Genomic DNA, 21,330 nt, shown 5'->3' with positions numbered 1-21,330 from the left:
GCTTTCTGAAAGGAAAGTTTTGCTCCGGCGGCTCTCAACTGGGTCAGAACATAACGGATCTCCGCTATGTGTTCCTCCACAGATGAACTTTTGATGAGGACATCATCTACATAAGCCAGGTTACCCCTTGCACCCAGGTCGGGCATGGCCTTATGTAGGAAAATATTGAACTCATTACCGGAGTTAAGGTATCCGAAGGGCGTCCGGGTCCATGTATACTGTTGGCCCCCAAAGGTAAAAGCCAGTTTGTATTGGTCCTCCCTACTGACAGGCACAGTCCAGTATCCATTGGTCAGGTCTATTGCAGTGAATACCTGTGACCCCTGAATCTGGGCCAGCCCTTGGTCAATGTAGGGCAGAGGCCATCGGGAAGTATGGACCCGTTTGTTGAGCTCCCTGAGGTCAGCGCAGAGTCTCCACTGGCCGTTTGGCTTCAATATTCCCAGCACCGGATTATTGAAGGTGCTGTGGACTGGACGGATTATTCCCCGGGACTCAAGGTTCTTAATTATTTCAGTAAGGGACTCCATTGATGCGAGAGGCAAGCGATATTGCTTCACAAACACAGGAGTCATGCCAGGGTCCGTGGGGATTGTTGTTGTGTGGATGTCAGTGCGACCACAGTCATATGAGTCTACCGCAAAGAGATCTTGGAAATCCAAGAAAACTTGTTTCAACTTTTGCTTTTGTTCCAGAGTCACACAGGCATCAGCTAGGTTGACTCTCTCTTCCACCATCTGCCTGAAGCCTGGAAAGACTTCTGGTTTGGCTATTTCAGCGGCCTCCTCCAGCTGGGTGGAGAAGTCCCTGGTCAGAGTGCTGATTTGGACTGGAGGCTTCAGGTGGGAAAGGCAGCCCTCATGGACCTGGAAAATCACCTCATCCCTCCTGAAGTCACAAGTCACATCTTCCTTACCATAGGGGCAGGAAGTATACACCAGGAAGTTCCCCCCATGCCGGGTAAAAATCCTGTCTGGTGTTGTTTTGTCATCACTGTCACTGTCAAAACAGTCCTTGGGGATTGGTCCTAACAGTTCATTTCCAAGATCAATGGAGAAATGTCGGTCATCAACCGCCATTCCAATAATGGTGCCTGCGGCTAGAGTAATACTCTTTAAGTCGCTGTTATCCACCTCTATTGGAATGGTGTCATGTTCTATGTTGACTAATGGTGTTGGGTTTACCCCTAACCCTTGCTGTTGGAGAGAAGCATTTAGATGTATGTAAGCATCAGGGTTTTTCAAATGTTGTCCTCTTTTAACTTTCACTTCCAGGGAGAATTGTCGGGTCCTTTCTGGGATGGTGACTTCCTCTTTGATCTGAATCTCAACTGCATAAGGTAGCAATTGAGCTGACCTAAATGCTTTTTCTGGATCATCAAAGCCCATGGGATTATCCGCTAATCGGGACCAAGCTTTGAAGTTTATTAGGTCCAAACTAATGGCAAAGCGATTGAGAATGTCACTGCCTAAGTAAAAGGCGGCAGGGACGTCTCGCACGACCCAACAATTGTGGACTATGCTCTTGTTGCCAATGGAGATTTTGAGCATACACCCGCTTGGCAGGAGATGTTTTGAATTGGGTGCTTCCAGGTCCATTTCCCATTTGTCTATCAGTTTGAAGGTGGGAATGGCTGGATCTTTAGGGAGTTGGCGGAACATGGCTTCGCTGATGAAGCTCTTACCGTTGTTCACACACACTCGAGCGAGAACAGAGACCTTCCCATCATTTAATTGGACAGGGATGAACAACTGCTCTCCAATTTGCTGAATATCAGTCAGGCTCTGAGATGATTTCACATCTTTCTGGACTATAGGAGTGGGAGTTTCTGATTGTGGATTAGTATAGAATCTCAGAGTGTTTCCTTCCAGCGTGGAGTACCACTTTAGACTGGAAGGAAGGTTGATTTTCAGAAATAGAGAGGACCCTCCATCACCAGTCTGTTGTCCTACTGCTATTACTGTCACGTCTGGAATTTGGCTATTCTGGAAGTGGAATTCTACTTGGTCAGATTTTTGTTCAACCATGTGGCATGTGCCGTTTAAACTAACATGGTTGATACTCTGTTTTAATTTTATTGGTCGGCTAGTCTGGGTCCAGAGGACCCTGTTTACGCAATCTATTAGGGGTGACAACCTTCTCAGGAGGTCATTCCCTAGTAAACAAGGGGTGCCCTCTGGGGTCACAACTATGACCGGGTGTTTCAACTTGTGTCGCCCAATTTTAATGTCCAAATCTGCCGTCCCCTCGACGGGAATTTCCTTCCCGTCAAAGTTCTGGAGTTGCCCAGGAAGAGAGGTGAGAGGAATTTGGTAATTCTCTCCCCTTCCTGCATTCAGTTCGTCAAAGGCCCTTCTGGACAGAAGGGTAGCTTGAGATCCAGTGTCCACCAGTGCCAAAATTGTACCCTGCCCCTGTACTTGTACCGGGGCATAATATCTTCCCTCCTTCTCCTCAAGGGGGCACAGATAATGTACATTTTTGGACAACTGGTGGGCTAATTTTCTGGTTTTGGACATCGCTAGCGAAGAGATTTGGGCAGAATTCTGTGGAGAGCCTTGGGAATCTGAAAGAAAAAGTTGGCAACTGGAGATCAGAGCCATTTTGGGTTCCCCTGGCTCCGGTTCTGGGCCGCCCCCCCTTTTTGGAGGCAGTCACCAGGATGGGTTTGAACCAGGGGATTTGCTGTTGGTTCTGGGATGAGATAGTGGGCGGCGGTAGCTCAGTCTCCACATCTCCCCAGTCTGGATTTGCATCCCTAGGGACCCATTTTTCTTTGGGAGGAGTTCCCCCCTCTCTGAAGGAGAAGATCCTTTTCCCAGGATCCTCTGAGGATCCCTCTCCCTCAAATTGGAAGACCTGTACCTCCTCCTCAAACTGAGTCTGTTTGGGTCTTTTGTTTCTCCTACCCCCCCTCTGCTCCTTAGGAGGCAGACTTTCAGGGGCAAGAGATTTTGTTTCCGGTTCCTGGGTTTCCAGGGGCTGTTTACAAGTGAGGAAGGAAGCTTCCTCCAAGGCTTTACACCCCCCTTCCCTTTGTGCCTCCTCCCTGGGAACCGGTGAGTTATCGGGGTGCTGCCCCCGTCATTGTTCTGGAGCACCAGGTCCAGAGTTGGGTGCGTTCTGCGCCGGCACGCCCATCTGAGGGTTCTGCTGAGCCCTCAGTATGTGACCCAGATCCCGCGCCATGTTTTGAACCTGGCGCTCTAACTGGGAAACCCGCTCAGGCTGATACGGGGCCCTGTTTTCTCCCCTGGGCTGATCCCGGGAAGGGTAGCTGTCCCTCCTCTGGTAATACCCCGGGTTGGGAAGATTTGGGTACCCCTCCACCCTTGGCCTCTCCTCTCCCGGATTAGGTTGTCTGGGCTCAGGGAATTGGGGAAAGAAGGATGGATGATTTTGGGGTTGGAAATTGGGTGGATACCTGGGGAAAAAGTTCTGCCCAGGATTTGGAGAATTTCTGCCCTCCTGTGGGAAGTTGGGAGGGAAGTTCCCTGGGTTAGGTGCTTGGCTGGATCCCCCCCCTTGGGCTGGAGGAGTCCACACATAACCCAGGATGGGTCGATTTCCCTTGTAACGGGGACTTACATAATCAGGAGAGCGAGGGACCCCATTTGTGGGGCTGCCTCCCTGGCTCCCTGTCTGTGACTGGCCCGAGGACCTTCTGGGCCTAGCATTATTAGGTGCAGGTAGGTTTTTAGGCCCCCCCATCTCCAACTCTAAAACGGGGGTGACCTTTACCTCTGCCACCTTGGCAGCAGCAGGGGTGCTGTTGGCTTTGGGGTTTTTCTGAGCATTATTTTTGCTATCTACCGGTTTCTGCACCTCATAGATCCGGGTAGCCTGTTCAAGGACCCAGTCTAAAGATCTTTTCTCGTGAAAATCCCTCACGAGCTGGGTCATTATGTATTTGGGCAAGGCATGAAAAAATGTATTGATGAATTCTCTACTGTCTGTGCGCACCCTTCTGGTGGTCTGCGCAAAAGCAAGTTTCAGTTCTTGCACAAATTCTTGTGGGGCCTGATCCTCCCCACATTGCAAATTGTAGGCTGCCTTGCGAGCCTCTTGAGGATTTCTATGAATGGAAAAATGTTTCAAGATGGCCGCCTTATAGGTGGACCATCTTAAATGATTTTGGTCCTCCAGCCCCGCAAAGAAACTGGAGTATTCCGGGGAGAAGGTCCACTTTACATATTGAATACAGCTTTGGCTGTCCTTCAAATGGAAAGTCTCCATCATTTGCTCAAACAACTCTAAGTGCTCCCAAACAGAATACTTAGCGTTCTTATGGTAAGGCGTGATGACGCTCCTGATCGCCTTAATCTGCTTTAAGGGGTCCTTAAGCAAGGCCCTTTTTGCCTTATTGGCCTTTTTGGTTCGGGTAACTCTTGTCCATTCATCCTCTGACTCAGAGGCACTGCTCCCAGAGGTTCCCGTCAGATCTTCCAGGTTTTCCCGGATTCTGCGAGCCTGGGAATGGCTGGCAGAATGTGGGGACCTGGTCTCCTGTTTCCTGTACCGCTCAGAGGAGTCTTCAGATCCCTCCTTGCTGCCAGGATTTGCTGGGTAGCCCCCCCACTGACCTAACTGGGCAGAGGTTTTCAGGATGCCCTTAATGGGCCTACTCTCCTGGGGTTCCCCACTGAACTGTACTGTACTTGGGTGCCCATACCCGGATGCCCACCCCTCCATTCCTGAGTGGTACTGGCCTATGAGCCCCATACTTTTAGCTGGATAGTAATCTGCCATCCCTGTGGCCCTGTGCTCATGTGCGCCAGGGGACATGGGGGTGGTAGAGTCCAGGGACTGGGAGAGATGAAGGCCCCTGGTGTTAGGGCTCCTGAGGTTATGGTCAGGAGTCTCTCTTTCCCAGCGGACCTCATCTCTATCCGCCCCTGCTCCCTGTTGCAATGCAAGAGCCTGCATTTGTGCTTTCAGTTCCTCAGTCAAGGCCTTACTAGACTCTATCAGTCTCTCCTGCATCGCTACCTGTTGTTGGAGCCTATCATTGTGTTGACAGAGGGCCTCATTTTCCCTCTGTGCTTCCTGGTTGGTCCTGGAGAACTGGGCCAGTCTTTGCTGCAGGAGGTTTACCTCCTGAGTCCCATCCCTACCGGCCTGCTCCTTTCTTGCCAGAGCATCTTCCACCCTTCTGGTGTGCTCTACCAAGTTCTGGTTTTCTTTTTGGAGGTCACCCAGCCCCTGGAGGGCCAGGTGATTTTCTTCAATTTCCTTTTTTAAGTGGCAGACTTCCTGGCCTAAAGTGTCTCTTTCCTGACTGAGAGCCTGCATCTGTGCTGCCAGGTCGTCCCTCTGCCTTTGAAGGGCACCAGCTTTCCGGCGCTCTTCATCAAACTCTGCCTGGGTATCCCGGTCTTTCAGAATCAGTTTATTGCTTTCTGCCTTTTCCCTATCTAGGTGGCCTTGCAGGGTGACTACCTGCTCAGCACATACCCTGTTGAAGTCCAGTTGTTGCTCCAGCTTTTTCTGGCTTTGCAGTAGGGAGTCCAAACCTTCTTGGTGTTCCTTCTGCAAGGCCCGAAATCTGGTATCCTGTTCTGACTTTTCCTTTTGCAGCACATCCATATCCTCCTTTATTTTAGTGATGTACTGTCTGATCTCATTTTCTGACTCCTGGCTTCTGTGCAGCCTTTGCTCAGAAGAGTCCAGATCAGATTGGGCCTTCTCTAACGCCATCTGTTGCCTTTTTGCCAGATCATGGCCTTCAACACATTTATTCTGTATGGCTCCCATATATAAATATAAATATGCCGCTATCCTAACAATCTTGTCGTGTTCATCTTTGGCCTTAGGAGCCATATATAGTTCACTCAGGGCCACATGTAATGGACCCTGATCTCTCCATAAGTCTGACCCTGTTTCAGTGGCCTGTCGCGTGATGGCCTGCAACCAGGCCTCCTGGCCCTGCTCAGCCCATTCACCTCTCACAAATAACTTATGTAAGAAGTGCTCTCTGGCTATTTTCATGTCTACTAAGGTCGTCATTCTAGAGATTGGTCTCTGTCCTGACGTACAGAAGTTTGTATTTTATTTTTGCAGAACAGAACTTTTCTTGGAGTGTCCCTTTTGAGGAATGCTTTACAGCGTAACACAGCGTGGTGATCCGACCGGATATGTGTATCTGGTCAGCTGGCACGCTGTATTAATCTGCACAAATGGTAGATCTAACCCAAACGTCCGGCACGAGCCCCCAATTTGTAAGAGGATTCAATTCAGCACTACAGCCAAGTCAACGCCTAGTCTAGAATACTGAATGAAAACCCTTATTGATATATCTTTATGTCCAGTTCATGCGTTCTGGATGACTACCCCTATATAACACCCCTCTCTTGGAATCCTCCTGACCCCACTGAGCCAAGAAGTAGTTCTGTTTTGCAAATTAAAAGGTTTATTTGAGAAGTAAAGCAATACATATCTATCACACTTTATAATAAATTAATAATTGAATATCACACTTAATCTGATATGATAAAGATTAACAACGGAGAATCTGGCACTAGCACACTTCTTTATAATCACTAAGGAGTTGACATGAAATGGATAAGATAGCACACTGGTAAATAGGGACAGAAGAATAATGTGGAAGAGAATGTTTTTATAGGGTTCAAGGAAATGCAAGGTTGAATGAATGAAATGCAGTATAGAAAATACTCAATATGATTTCAACAAAACAATGTAATCACTTTTCTCTGGCAATTCACCCCCCCTTTTATGCAATGCAAGGAAATGGAAGGAAGCACACAGTTCTCAGAAATGCAATTCAAATGTAATTCAGTTCACCCAGCAACTTAGACTACAGAAGTTGAAAACACAGGGAAAATGCTTTTAAATGTGCTGGAAATGAAGAAAAAAATATGCTAAAATGCTTTTAATTCCCTTTAGAGGTTCAGGGTGAGTGAAATCAAGTTAATATTAGCTCAGGCTCACTCTAGCAGTGATGCAGGGATAGTTTTTATGAGGCAAACGATTTTTTTTAGAGGAAAGCAAAAGCAGCTATCTTTTTGCAAGTGGAGAAATTTTCAAATCGCGGCAAAATTCGCGGATGCGTCTGGCGCGATTACAGAGGAACTACAAGGACTATCACTATCGTTTTGGGGTCCTAGGAAAGCCTAGGATCTCAGCTTCCAGATGAAAGTTACTGCAAGTCTCTAGCACAAACGGTCACGGAGATATGAGCGATTAAATAAAGGTCGTTTTTCAGATTTGAAATTTTAAAGTTCAAAAAGACAAGTGCAGCTTGCAACTAGAAATGACAGGTGACAGCTTTACAAATGACAGGTGACAGGAGACAGTTCTACTTAGATTAAATGGATCGAATTATATTATTTTAACTAAGAGATTGGTTCTGCACAGTTTTCTAGGTACTCACACTATATTCTTGAGTTAATTGGGCCTCGCCATGGATCTGGTCAGGTTTTAGACGGGACTCTGGTCTCTGCACTTCACAGTGATCTGGGTCTGCTCTCTCTCTGGATTCTGAAGATTGAGGGATTTAAAGTCTGGATCTTTCTGCACAGCTTTCTCTGGAGATTGATGGAGGTAAAGTATGGATTTTCCCGGCAGAGCTTCCAGCTGCAAATGGATTTGAAAAACCCTATCTGTCCTTTCTCTCTGCTTTTATGTGTTTTGAAATGGGTGTGTGTGAGCATCACTAGACCCTACCCCTCTCCACTTGCCATTGGTCAAATTTCCATTTCTCACTTGATTGGGGAAGGAACTGTGAGTCAGAGCGATGTCATTTTATGGCTTGCAGAGAGGACACTCCCCAGTCAAATTGCACACATTCTATATTTGATAACAAAAGACATATTTGCACAGGTAAACATTGGTTTAAAATTACATGCACACATCACATATCACAGGAGATATACCCTGTCCAAACTTTGCTCTTCCTGGGGGCTTGCATTCAGAAATGGCACATATTTCACTTTTTAACTGATTTTGCAATTCCGGACATTGACCCAAATTTACACACATGTGCGCAAGGAGTATGGACATTAGTTGATGAAGTGTCAGATTTTTCACATGCACACATTTTGAGTAATATCCTCTTTCCCGCTAAAACCCCCCTGAACATGCCACCGGTTCTAAAAACCTCTTAAAATGTGGGCAGAAAAATCACAAGAATTATGGTGTCATTTATACAATTTTCACATGTCCGCTCTATGAGTTATTCATCTTTTTCTAAAACCATATTCTGGCTATAGAGGTGTGTCTTTTCATGTCACATGGTACAGAAACCAGTCTTTCCAGTTTCTGGCAAGCTCAGAGACCCTGCCCCTCCCAGCTTCTGCCAAGAGGAAGCTCCATTTACGACTCCCGCCAATAAAACATTTGCCTGAGTCAGGACAGGGCTTTGTTCAATTTCCTGCAGAGCCCAGGTAATTCAATCAGGGAAGTGTCATATCCCTTTTGGTGTGAGCAGCAAAAGGGCAGCTAGGCCTGGGAACACAGCTGTGACTCAAGTTTCACTCCTGATGGGGGTAGTTGCCAGGCAGAATTCAGTTCCTTAAGCCAGGTTTCAGATAAAATGTCACTTTTTGTTTCCCAGTTTAAGTCAAGACAATTTTTTTACATATGCAGCTAGAATGCTGATTCTAAGTTCAAAACTATGACATTTAAACAATTGCAACCTATGTGACACTCAAAGTAGGTCACTCATTTCTCTTAAACCTTGAGATTTTTAATGTCTTTCAGTCCAAATTTACTTAAACTGCTGAAATCCCCAGCTCAGCCAGTCTTGTGATAAACCTTCAAGTCACTTCAGAATATAACTTTACATTGGATCCACCTCTCAGTAAGTCTTTCTTTGGCCTGTTTTGGGTTCATTTATTCAGTTTTCTACAAAAAAGTAAAATCTGGTGGTTTTAAAACGCCGGCTTTTGGATAGTGGTGAGTACTGGTACTGCACCTCTTTTTGGGATTTAAGAAAATGAATTCTCCACAGTTATGGGTTTGCTTTTGGCAATCAGCATTGCCATTCCCAATGGTTTCAGACTACTGTGTGGGTAGTCCAATGGTGGTTTTAGGCAGTGTCCTTCTGTGCCCATAACATCGGCAAAAATGAGTGGCAGCCTATTCTTCATGCATTTCCCTGTGCATTTTCTGGGAAGCTCTGGCCATCATGATGTTTTCCATGTCAGTACTGCACAGTTTTGAGGTATGGCTCGGATGCATGGGTAAATACATCCCACAAGCAACATTCACACCATAAACCATCCCCTCCACCTCTACCCTGCCCTTCATCACCCACTCCTTACTCACAAACCCACTGTCACCCTAACTGCCTCTTATTATCAACCCTCTTCATTGCCTCTCCAACACACACTTACTCCTCTCGTTTCACCTATTCTTACCGCTTTGTCCCCCACCCAGGTCCATCACCTCTTCCCTCATTTCCTAACCCTCTCTGCTTTGCAAAACGCCTGCCCACTTTCCTCCTCTACTCTCCCCGTCTCCATTCTCAAGCACATGTATTGCCTTCTACTAGATGCTCCCCACTTACCCATCCCTATTCTTCACTTATACCCATTCCCTTCTCGCAATATCCCACTAACCACTCTCAACCACCCATCCCCCTCTGCTGCATACTCACAGGGGTGTAACAGGTCAAGACAGCACAAGGGATGCAGGCAAGAAGCATGTCAGCCTTACGCTAAGGTATGACCCAGGCCAGATCGCTAAGGGTCTTTCCCCATTAGCTTTGATCATACCACATCCCCCCTGCAATGGACGCATGTCCTGTTGCACTGTCACATATCAATCATAGCCTCACCCTCATCAAATATCACAGTCACAACATGGTCTGCTCCTGAGTGCCTTCACTCCCATCTCACTGCTGACACGAGGCGTATATCTACACCTGGATCCATACACCACCTTACACCCACCTCCCCATAGCTAGTCAACCCCTCGCCATGGGTGGACGTGCTACCCCCTCTCTTATGACTGAACACCAACCAAGGCCGCCAATCCTGCTTAACTTGAACCCCATCCTCCGCGCACAGCCATGCCTTTGCTCCCCACTAGATGCTTCACTCCCATCCCAACACCACTTTCATCTTCACCCCCTTTCTGCCCACCCACAACACCATATTCCCCTGCCCACACCTCTCAAAGTCACACTACACAAAATCAGATACACATCCTGGCATGGAAGCATGCCCTTCTCTCACCATCCCTCAAAAGCAACATATGCACCTCCTTCCTTTCCACTCCTCCAGCAAACCACTGATTACTATACCCCCAACTCCTACCCACTCTACCCATACCACCATCATCATCGCCCCATGCATCTCAAACTGATTCTACACAAATCACAAGCATGTCCTACCAGGGAAGCTCACTCTTCTCTCACTGACCCTCGGAAGAGACTCACACGCTGACCCTCCACCATGTCATCATGACACCATGATCACTCAAATCCTGAACTTCTTATGCATCGCCACCAATCCTACAAACCCCTCTCTCATTCATCACTCATGCTCAAAGACACGTCTTCTAGACCCAGCAGAGGTAGACTCATGGTGTCAGATTCCTCCCATCTGTAAAGGGCAGGGCTAAACCACTGATACAATCTCTCCACCATTTCACTCACACTGGTCTGCCAACAACCCCGTTACCCGGTGTTTCACGCCTCCATACCTCCACAACTCTCTCTGCCATTCCCAAATAACCACCATCCCGCCACTGCCTCATTCTCCAACCGCCACCCATCCATCACATCAACCACCCACTCTCACACCAACACACCCTTATCCTTCACACTACAAGCAGATGCGGATATACATCCATTCAGCAAACCGAGTGCGAGAGGGCTAATAGGCTAGTAGGCTAATAGGCTTCTGTTCCCTTGTTAGGACTGTCCAATCACAAACTCCTCTCATATACGCATTGGCTTACACAACGTAATATAAAAGCTGGTGGTACGAAAGCATGAGTAATGGTGTGAGGGCATCAGGAAAGTCTTCTGGTCATCTCTGGACCACGTGATCACTGTCGACCGTTCCTCTACATTGGCCATTGGCATTAGGGACAGTACACTTTTGAATTTTAGGAGAACATTGGAAGACCGGCCAAGTGAAGGCACGCTTGTCTTATCTCTTCAGGGACAATGGCTGGTTTCTACTGTGGGGAGACAAGGGGACCTGTGCAGGCAAACCCAACTCGACCAGGTGCCAGTGAGAGTAAGGGAAGAGAAATTAGTCAAACAACTACTCATGGATAAAGGCCACATGGACTGCACTTTCATGCACAACCTTAATGATTTCATGATGGCCCATACACAAGAGGTGGTGTAGGCACGGTGTAGAATGCAGTGAGCTACTTTATTGCGTATCATCCCAGCACAGGCCATCAGAAAGTGGTATATGTATCGTGATTTGCACAGGGATGTGCTCAGTGATAAAGGTGTACCAAATAAGTAGTGGATCTGTGACTCCGGTAGGAGCAACGGGCAACACATTTTTCAAGGGTCGCAGTCATGCTGGCTGACAGCCAATTGAAGAAAAACGAATTTCAGTTTAGCTGCAACTGATATCCAGTGGTAAAATGGAGAAGTGTGCTTTAACTTCACAAAGAACAGTTCCGGGATGGTGAAAATGGTTGCAAAAAGTAGCAGAGCCGTTAACGAGTAAAAAATAAAAGTAGTGGAACACCGCTCCCGACCCTTCCTGCTCACTTTGACCACTGGGTGTGCTTGCATTTAGAAACACGACAGCAGAGGCACACAGATAACGGGTCCTCAGGTTCTCCTGTGGATTCCCTGCATCTCCATTTTAGATGGATTTTCATACTCTGCCAATACTGTTTGCACTGCAGGCTTCCCCAGCTGGTGCCAGGGACATCAGCTGCGAGACGAGTAGAGATAGAGATGGTGCCGTTGAGGGGGGCGGGGTGCGGAGCGAGATCGGGGGCCCAGCAGGTACCAGCTGCCTCAGACAGAGCAATGCCATGCTTGCCTCTTTCAGCCCGGCATCAGCCTGGGCTCAGATGAGCAATGACAGTGGAGTTGATGCTCCTCACCTCACAGCTCATTAGGCAGGTGCCGGGACCACCGCACGGTGTCAGTCTTCTGCACTCCATTGCCATAGATATGCTTAACCCGTGGTCGAAGTGGGTAGGAGCGGCTGGGAGTGGTGCTCCTCTACTTTATGTAATTAAGTTTCACAGTTCCTATACTTTTATTTTAAAAAGAAACTGTTCCGGAATGGTTTTATTTTTTTAAATAAACGGGTAGAGAGAAGTTGCAACTTGCAACTGTGGCTTGCTGGATCCGCTCCAATGTGGCATCACGGTCACTGCTGGGTGGTTGTTCGTTTTCCAGTGGCCTGCTTAGACAAAGCCAATCCCAAGCCCCATCATAGCCCTGCCCCCGAAGTAATACACATTTTTCTTTTGCATTTAAGAAACATAACGTGAAAATGCTGCTGGCACAGCTGTAGGTGCAGTTAATAGGTAGGTGGGAGGGGTGGCTTTAATCTTTAGCGTATCCATTAAAAGGGTGCGAACAGTGGGTGATTCCAAAAGGGGCAGAGCATAAAGTTGCATGCTTTGGGGGACAATGAATTAAGGTAAAGGGATTTGTTAGAAATGCATTTTCTTTCACTGTGTTTCTTTCAGCCTTGACACAGAGGTGGGGGTGGAATGGACGGAAAGTGCGACTCAGTTATGGGGTTTGTATTGCTCATGGGGGGAGGGCATGGTGATGGGGCTGTGGGGAGCACGAGGGGGGCAGCAGGGAACATAGTTCCACTAATTCCTTTCGTACACTTTGGCTACTGTGCTTAACGAATGAGCACATCAACAGAAGGAAGTTGTAAAATTGACATCAGAGACTCAACACTGCCCCCAGCTGCAATCAAATGTCAAGTAAAAAAAAAAAAACCTGCACATCGGCTCCCAAAAGACCTGCACAAAAAAGGGATCAACTGTTAAGTCTGAAGCAAGGGTCAAAAGCACATTCCAGGTACAGCTTCTGCCTTGCCACATCCCTCAAAATGCTCTTACTTTTTGGAGGTGTGATCCATATTTCCCTTTTCTGAACACTACTGCACATAAGCCCCTCTCAATGTGATAGATGTAGGCCCTAAATGGATGGCACTTCGTAAGGCTTTGTCAGCTGATACCCCTTGCAGGGCCCTTTCAGTTCACCAGCATTTAATTCCTCGAAAGAGTCGGACGTCGGCACAGCTGTGAGCTCACTTTGCTGACTAGCTAATCCCTTATTGGATTTAAATCCTGTATCTCAGGGGATATTGCAGCGGCTTCTCGGAAAACCATGGCTTTGGACCCACCCTCCGGAAACCCGTCTGTAATGATGAGAGGCAGTCCAGAACTATGGAAAGCTTTGTGAAAATCTGCAGAAATATTTTTCATAACTATACAGAGCTGACAATTCCATTGTAACAGAGGGGAAAAATACAGTTGATTTCTAAAATCTGCAGAGAATTTGAAAGTCTGTGCTCATAAGAAAGCTGCATTTTCTCCAGAAAAATCTGACCTGCAGCTGTTCACTCTCTAGAAGAAAAAAAATGATAATTCTCTTGTGCCTGGAATTTAGACTCATAACGTGTTTGTCAAACATCAGCTAACTAGTTTGAAAGTTCCCCACCTTAAACCATTCTTCATGAAAAGCAAAATCCATTAATGTATCACCCTTGTATTCCACAAGTCCTGTACATCACTATTAACACTACTCTGTGGTGGAAAAAGTGATTCTGGAAGCAAGAAAACAATGTTTCCTGGCTGCAAGACAGAGAGTTCAATTATCAAAGATGATTGACCTCATTCCGAGTGCGGCGGTCTCAAAAGAAGGGTGCCGGTAAGCTCACCGGCACCGTTGTTTCCAGACTGCTACACTACAAGTCTGCCTGCATGGGCCGTTGCGCCCGGCTGGGTCAGGTCTGGCACTTTTGGAACATCAATGCATTATGCATCCTCCTCAATTAAGCAATAATGATATGCAACTCGGACTAGTGGCGATTGTAAACACAAGAGAACCAATCACTTGTGGGTGGCAAACAATGAGATTATTAAGCAGTGGATCAATGGACGGCAATAAGTAGAACAACCATACAATGTGTAATCAATATATATGTATATATATATATATCTTGATTATTCTTTCTTTAAATCCAATTGTTGCTTTTCAATTACTGCACTGTACATAGAATTTACCTTGTATATATATCTACCTACACACTATTTCCTAAGAGACAATAAGAAGAGTATAACTCCAATTTGATACACATTACCTCACCCAGTGATAATCTGGCTAAATATAACGCAAATGTACATTTATTAAAATTCTGTTCAGTTGAGCAGTATGCAAGGATCAAATCCAGTTGCACTCTTCATACCCAACATGTTTCAGTTCTTATCATTTAGGACATTCTTCAGGGGAACAATCACCAATATGAATCATACATCATGTCAATGGGAAAATGTTCTTAAAAAGGTGTCTATGGTGCATACTTAGTCATTTTCCTGTGTAGGGTAGAACCACTCGGAGCACTCCTAACTCATTATTGGTTTGTCATGTGCAATCTGCTACCTCCATTCCTTAGTTTATATTTGGATGGACCAGGACACATATTTGAATGCCTTAGTGATGACTCTTTGTTCGTACATCCATCAGAAGCCGATGGATGGACAAACGCAAAGTTGTTCCTAAGGCATTGGAAGCTGTGCAGCCCTCACACACAAAAGCTGAGCAGCCCTCACACACAAAGGGTCTTTTCCATTGTCTCTACATTGAGTACTCCCTGTATTTACACAGAGAACATGTTTCCTGTTCCATCCACATATAAGCTAAGGATTGGAGGTGGCAAATTGCGCATGGTGAACCAAAACTTAATCATGAATCCGGTTTGTGCAAGAAGAGGTCCATCATTGTGGAACACATTGGAGTGCTTTTGGTGGTTCTAGCCTATACAGGCAAATGACTGGTTAGTAACCTATTTTTTTGCCACCATGAAGTGAGGGGATTTCTTGTGTTTACCATATAGATTAATGTCAGAACTTCAATAGTCTCTTTGCAACTTTTCAGAGCTGCATATTTTCAAACGATTCACTTGTCCACGAAGTGGAATAGGGGTGCTCTGCATTTCTCAAACTGAACAAGGTATGGTCTCAATACGCATTTACCTGGATTGATTTCATTAAGATGAAGCGCAGGAGCAAGAGGCAACTGAATCTGTTTGATGGACTATCTCAACATCTACAGTTAGTAGCCGCAAGCAACCCTGTGTTGAATTCACTGGACCAGCCCACCATAAATTGAGATTGTGTGCTGGTGGCCCTGGTGCACATTTATCAGATCTTTCTACCAATCATGAACCATGTTTGGAGCAGCCCTGGTCCATATTAGCTGGATAGGATAACTAGACATACACTGCACAAGCATCAGATGGCCATGCTTGCTTGAATGTTGAACAACCACACATGGAGAAGAAGGGTGCATCAAACATGGGCCGCAGCAGCAATGGAAAGCATTGGCTCCTCCGTCCACTAGTCCTGTAATGCTGAATGCAGACAATTGCTTAATGATGAACTCGAAAGTCAGGATCCTTTTGAAATCAGCGAGACACCTTCATGAATTACTGATGCAGGGGTCCAAGTTCATGGTAAATTCAGCATTCATTAATTAAATTGTTAATATATTAATATAAGGAAAAAAGCTGAAGAAAGCCTGGGGAAGATGCATATGTTGATTCCTGGCCAACCAAAACTTTAAAACATTGCTGAATTCTCATGAAATTTGACACACACACATGCACAAACACAACGACTAAAAAACACTGCCACAGTGTGAAGCTGTGCCGAGATCAAAGACAGGTGGAACATGCATTTGACCCAATAATAGGTACCTGCCACGAATGGTCTCTATTTATACCTCTTTTTTAAAATCCAACTCGAAATCCTGATGAAACATCCTTGAAGCTACAGCTTAACTCTCCCTTCTCACGTTGATGCAAAGCAAACATGTCTTCATTGCGCCCACCGTGCACCCTATCAATTCTTCCCTATGGAAGACCGTGCTGCGGTTGCAGAATAGAATGGATGGAATTGACCTTACATGTATTGCCTCTGAAAAAAGTGATTCCCGTATAGAGACCTAACCAACTTGCTTCCCATTAGCTCCCTAAACCAATTGTGAACACAGTCTGGTTGTGAAGTATTAGTGTCTGTCCTCTGTGTTTGCAACCACCATGTCTGCTGTGAAATCAACACCCACCCCCGCCATATGACCAGTGTTGGAGGCGTAGATGCATGAATTTAGATTTATTGCATAGTGCTTAATGCTGCCTTCTAGCTACTTGGCATTCCTATAGTTCTGGCTATGTAGTGATAAATCGAGGTTGGACGAATGTATTTGAGAAAAGGTAGACACTGATACTGATACTTCTATCAAGCAAGGGCCCAGAGTACCTCAGAGCACTATGAAATCAAAGTTCGCAGATGTCAGGCCGCCAACTTTCTACATATGTTTTAACTCAACTGATTCGATAGTTCAACTACATGTCTCGAAAACCATAGGCAGCACTTATAAATATTAGTGGGTGGTGCCTTGTGTGTCCAGCCTAGAAGAAAGGGCAACATGATAGCCTTATCATCACATTTACAGAATTAGGATCAAAACAGGTACCTAGACAATCTGAAGTGGCTAGGGTGGTGACTGGGGTGGCCCCAGGCTGTGTTGTGTCAAATTTGTTTTCAAGGACTCTTTTATGCGCCTTGAAACCTGGTACGTATAAATCCTGATGAGAGTCAAGAAAAAACAATAAGGATTGAAACATATTGACCATAGTAGGAGTTCTAGGTTTGTATGTTGATTATAAAGTAGATGCCAGAAGAATAATGTTTGCTTTCCACATATCCCAGCAGGTTCTGATGCATCATTGCATGTCCCCCCGATGTTGAACTGGTGGTTAAACTGTTGGGATTGGAAAGCTAGCCAATGATTATATGATGCAGATTAACGCGTGCATGCATTGTAATGAAAGATTGCATGCATTGCATTTCTTACTGTTCTTAATCTTCGCCGTTTTTATGACTTGCTTGTGCTCCTTCCTGACTTCAAGTTGTTTTGTCCTCGACAGTTATCAGGAATTAAGAGCCGGTTTACTGATAAATATTTTTGGTCTAGAATTAGTTTCTAGGGGCGTTTTTCTAGATTGATCAGGAATATATCATTGGCAGTCCAAGATATTGGATTATTCATCTTCTGACAGCTCTGAATGTGGTATGGAGGAGTGCCCAAATTACAAAGAGACCTTGTTGTACCCACTTCCCCTCCCCCACTTTCCTCATGTTCCCCTCATGCATACATCTATACATGTCCCACTCTTAGCGCTGTTCCCCTTGGCAGCTGGCCCGCCCTTGATACAGCGGTGGTGTTTCTTAGAAAAGACCTGGAAAGCCTCCACACTCCCAGGATCCTCTTGGGCACCTCTTCAGTCCATTGCGCAACCAATCACCAGCATCATCTAGTACCATGCTCTGCCAGGTCTAGATTCCACCTTCACAGTACATTGCTCCTGAAGCTGAGTTGCACATCCCTTCATTCATTCTCCCATGAATATCATTAACTATCCTCAGTTATGACACACACACTCCTACTATCATAACCATATCCCAAGCTCCCTCCTATTTGTAATTTCCCCTTCACATCTGTCCAACGTATTGTCCACTGCCTCTTTCCTATCACCTCCACCCCTAAATGTACTGTCTCCTTTCAATTCCTTTCTTAATCCTACTCTTTTATATGTGTAGCCTCAGGTCTGATAACACCCTTGCGGGGTGACAATCCGCTAACACTCCGATAAGGCTAGGCACCATAAAACCACCATGGTGGTGACAGGCGCAGTATCAATATAGGATAACATAACATAGCTCACTTGTGACATTACCACATCACATGCTCCCAAGTCCTATGATAACCCTTACCATGCAAACCTCTCATTAGGGTATCCCATGAACGGTCTCCCGATGTGTGCCCAGATCAAGGTGTGCTCGAGCAGAGATTGCCTGCGTGATATCTTCAGAAACGCACTCCATAGAGGTGTGGGTTGTGGTAATGGCCCTGCCTTTTGGAACGTATTTCCATCCAAGCTGTTCAGAATTCTCTCCCATCATGTATTCCACAAGCAGTCGATATTTAATGCACTAGAAGATTGCATAGTTCATTTTTTGTGCATTCCCTGGTGGGTCCCTGTCACAATTCCAAACCAAGATGCATTAATAAAAGGTGATGCAAGCTGATCAGAGTCGTGCGCTATATAAACAATTTACTCCCATCACCTAATCTTGAAAGATGAAAACTGATGTGGCAGATGGAATTGTCTAAGTATGTATTCGTGTCAAGATCAAAACGCAATGGGAGGACTGTCCGCACGTCCACATCGTTATGTGGGTGGTCCCAGTTGAGGGCCGATCGCGGAAACAGGAGGACATGACGTTGGGGTTAGGGAGGGGCGGGCACGGGTTTCCGCAGTTGCCGGGTTGTATTAATAAAGAAAGGTTATGCTGCACAGTGGCTCCGTGTGCGTTCTTTGGGGCCCGATAACGGGCGCTGCATAGAACCCTAACAAGGAAGTTTGAATGCTAAGGCCAAAATGGGACAAATCTGATCCTATTTTGGCTCACACGTAAAGCTCAATTTACATACCCATTCAGATATTAACATTCAGAGAGCTCCAATTCCACATAGGAAACCATTGGCACGTTCTACCTTCTTATGACTTCACGTTCTTCTGGCCTCTCTTGAGTTCAATGCTGAAGGTTCATGTCTCGTGAGACCTCAGAACTTAAGGGCATCAGGAGGACAAATGGCAGCCATAAGATGGCTTGTTGAGGCTTCCTTGGATTTCTATCTATACGTTAGCAGTAGTTCTGAGAAAGAGCACTCAGAAAATCAGTCCATTAGGACTGGTGACCGAATGGGGAACGTACTGACAGTCTCTTGGGTAGAGATATGAACATGTCTAGCCTCTTAATGCAAATCTGAATCCGTTTTAGTTGGAAGTCTGCATCCTGAAATTCCAGATCCAAATGAGTCAAATGTAGATTTTGTGTTTGCTGTCTGATACGCCAGAAAAGAATAAAAAAATAAATAAAAATAAAAAAATAAAGATTTTGTGTTTGCATTGTCCAATTCTCGAAAACACTACATTTGCAAACAGATCCTCTTTCCTCAGCCTAATCCTTCATTGACAATCTCTTCTGTTTCCTTTGTCCTTGCAGTGCTGATGGTGATTTTGCTGTTACTCATTTGACCAAGGCCCACCTCTTCTATGACGGACACATCAAATGGAGGCCTCCAGCCATTTACAAGAGCTCCTGTAGCATTGATGTTACCTTCTTCCCCTTTGACCAGCAGAACTGTACCATGAAGTTTGGCTCCTGGACCTACGACAAAGCCAAGATCGACCTGATCAGCATGCATAACCACGTGGACCAGCTGGACTACTGGGAGAGCGGCGAGTGGGTCATTGTCAACGCCGTGGGAAACTACAACATCAAGAAGTATGAGTGCTGCACGGAGATCTACCCTGACATCACCTACTCCTTCATTATCCGGCGCCTCCCACTCTTCTACACCATCAATCTGATCATCCCATGCCTGCTTATCTCCTGCCTGACTGTACTGGTCTTCTACCTGCCCTCCGAGTGTGGTGAGAAGATCACCCTCTGCATCTCTGTACTGCTGTCACTCACTGTCTTCCTGCTGTTGATAACTGAGATCATCCCCTCCACCTCGCTCGTCATCCCGCTGATCGGCGAGTACCTTCTCTTTACCATGATCTTTGTCACCCTCTCCATTATCATCACTGTGTTCGTGCTTAACGTCCACCACCGCTCTCCACGTACCCACACCATGCCAGCTTGGGTCAGGAGGATCTTCCTCGACGTGATTCCCCGGGTGCTGTTCATGAAGAGGCCATCGGCCGTGAAGGACAACTGCAAAAGATTGATCGAGTCCATGCACAAGAAAGCCAGCCCGCTGTGGTCGGAGCCGGAGAATGAGCCCAACTTCCCTACTTCTTCTTCCGACAGTCCGCCCAGCTGCCACGTCTCCCCCACGTCTTCATGCTGCAACCAGCTGGAGGAGCATGTGGACTCCCAGGCACTCTGCAAGTCCCCTTCTGGCCAGTACACGGTGCTGCGTGAAGAATTAGTTCCGGTCAATGGAGCCTCACCGCAAGCGCTGCCACATCCTCTGAGTAAGGAGCAGAGCTCCCCTATTTCCAAGGGTCGTTCTGTGAGCGTCCAGCAAATGTACAACCCTGGGGAGGTAGTGGAGGGCAGCATCCGCTGCCGTTCAAGGAGCATTCAGTACTGCTACCTTCAAGAGGATTCCTCCCAGACCATCGACCAGTCCAGCGGCTCGCCAGCATCTCAGAGGTGCCGCCTAAACGACGACCAGCTGGAGCGCCAACCATCCCTGTGCAAGTGCAAGTGCAAGAAGAGGATTGGAGTCGGCTCATCGACCCATGCCACCAAGACTGTGAGCACCAAAGAGCAGCACCTGCTGCTGATGTCCCCATCCCTGAAGCTGGCCGTGGAAGGTGTCCACTATATCGCAGACCACTTGCGGGCTGAAGATGCGGACTTCTCAGTGAGTATTACAGGGCTCTTGATCTTCTTATCAGAATTGCATGCACTTGAGATAATGTGAGCAGTGCTCGAAATGGACAAAGTTTACTCTTGGAATGTCCCCCACTCCTCTGCGCCCAAGGGAGTGGGGAACGTTATGTGTGATGTGGGGTTCTGAGGGGCAAAGCTACAGCCTATGTCGATCTGTTCTCCTTAAGGATAAATCAGTCAAGTGTTGTGGGGGGGGGCACCTGCAGGAGGGTCTGATTCCTGGGCACGTATATAAAAGCAAAGAACATTTTGGGAACATAAGGATTACAACGTAATGTTATATTTAAAACATGCCTGTGCTAATTTAATTTGTCAAAATATTCACCCTCACAGAAAAATGTCTGTAGATCGTGAGACATATATAGCTATTTGGACAACCTATAGTTATGGATGTGGGGCTTGAGCTGTTCCTTACAGAGCTCCTCAACTATGCTCGCTTACAACAAGTCTCCCGAAGCACTGCTTATCTGTAGAAGAGCACAGGATCAGGTGCTGGAGACTGCAAGCTGGCCTAGGAGGTTTTGGGCCTTGGCCACTCTACTGCGCTCTTACAAGACACACTTTGCTCCAGCTGACCTCCATCTTGTTCTGGCCCCATTCCTTTCCTGGATGTGATAAATTTGGTCCAGAGCAATGGCAGAAGAGTTTCAGCCGGTTTAT

The 21,330-nt window shown here is 46.4% G+C and overlaps 1 protein-coding gene across 1 annotated transcript in view; it reads left to right on the top strand.

The window, feature by feature from the left end:
- The window catches only part of CHRNA4 (cholinergic receptor nicotinic alpha 4 subunit), a 691,740-nt gene that overhangs the window by 475,222 nt on the left and 195,188 nt on the right, over positions 1–21,330 (top strand). Inside the window, exon 5 of the mRNA XM_069650802.1 lies at positions 19,267–20,641. Within this exon, the coding sequence (XP_069506903.1) occupies positions 19,267–20,641 (1,375 nt within the window). The remainder of the gene's footprint in view (positions 1–19,266; positions 20,642–21,330) is intronic.

Source organism: Ambystoma mexicanum, chromosome 3p, assembly GCF_040938575.1.
Source record: "Ambystoma mexicanum isolate Mex_15411 chromosome 3p, UKY_AmexF1_1, whole genome shotgun sequence".
In the NCBI taxonomy this organism is placed as follows: domain Eukaryota; kingdom Metazoa; phylum Chordata; class Amphibia; order Caudata; family Ambystomatidae; genus Ambystoma; species Ambystoma mexicanum.
The sequence above is the reverse complement of the archived record's forward strand: the minus strand, read 5'-3'. Positions and strand labels throughout refer to the sequence as shown.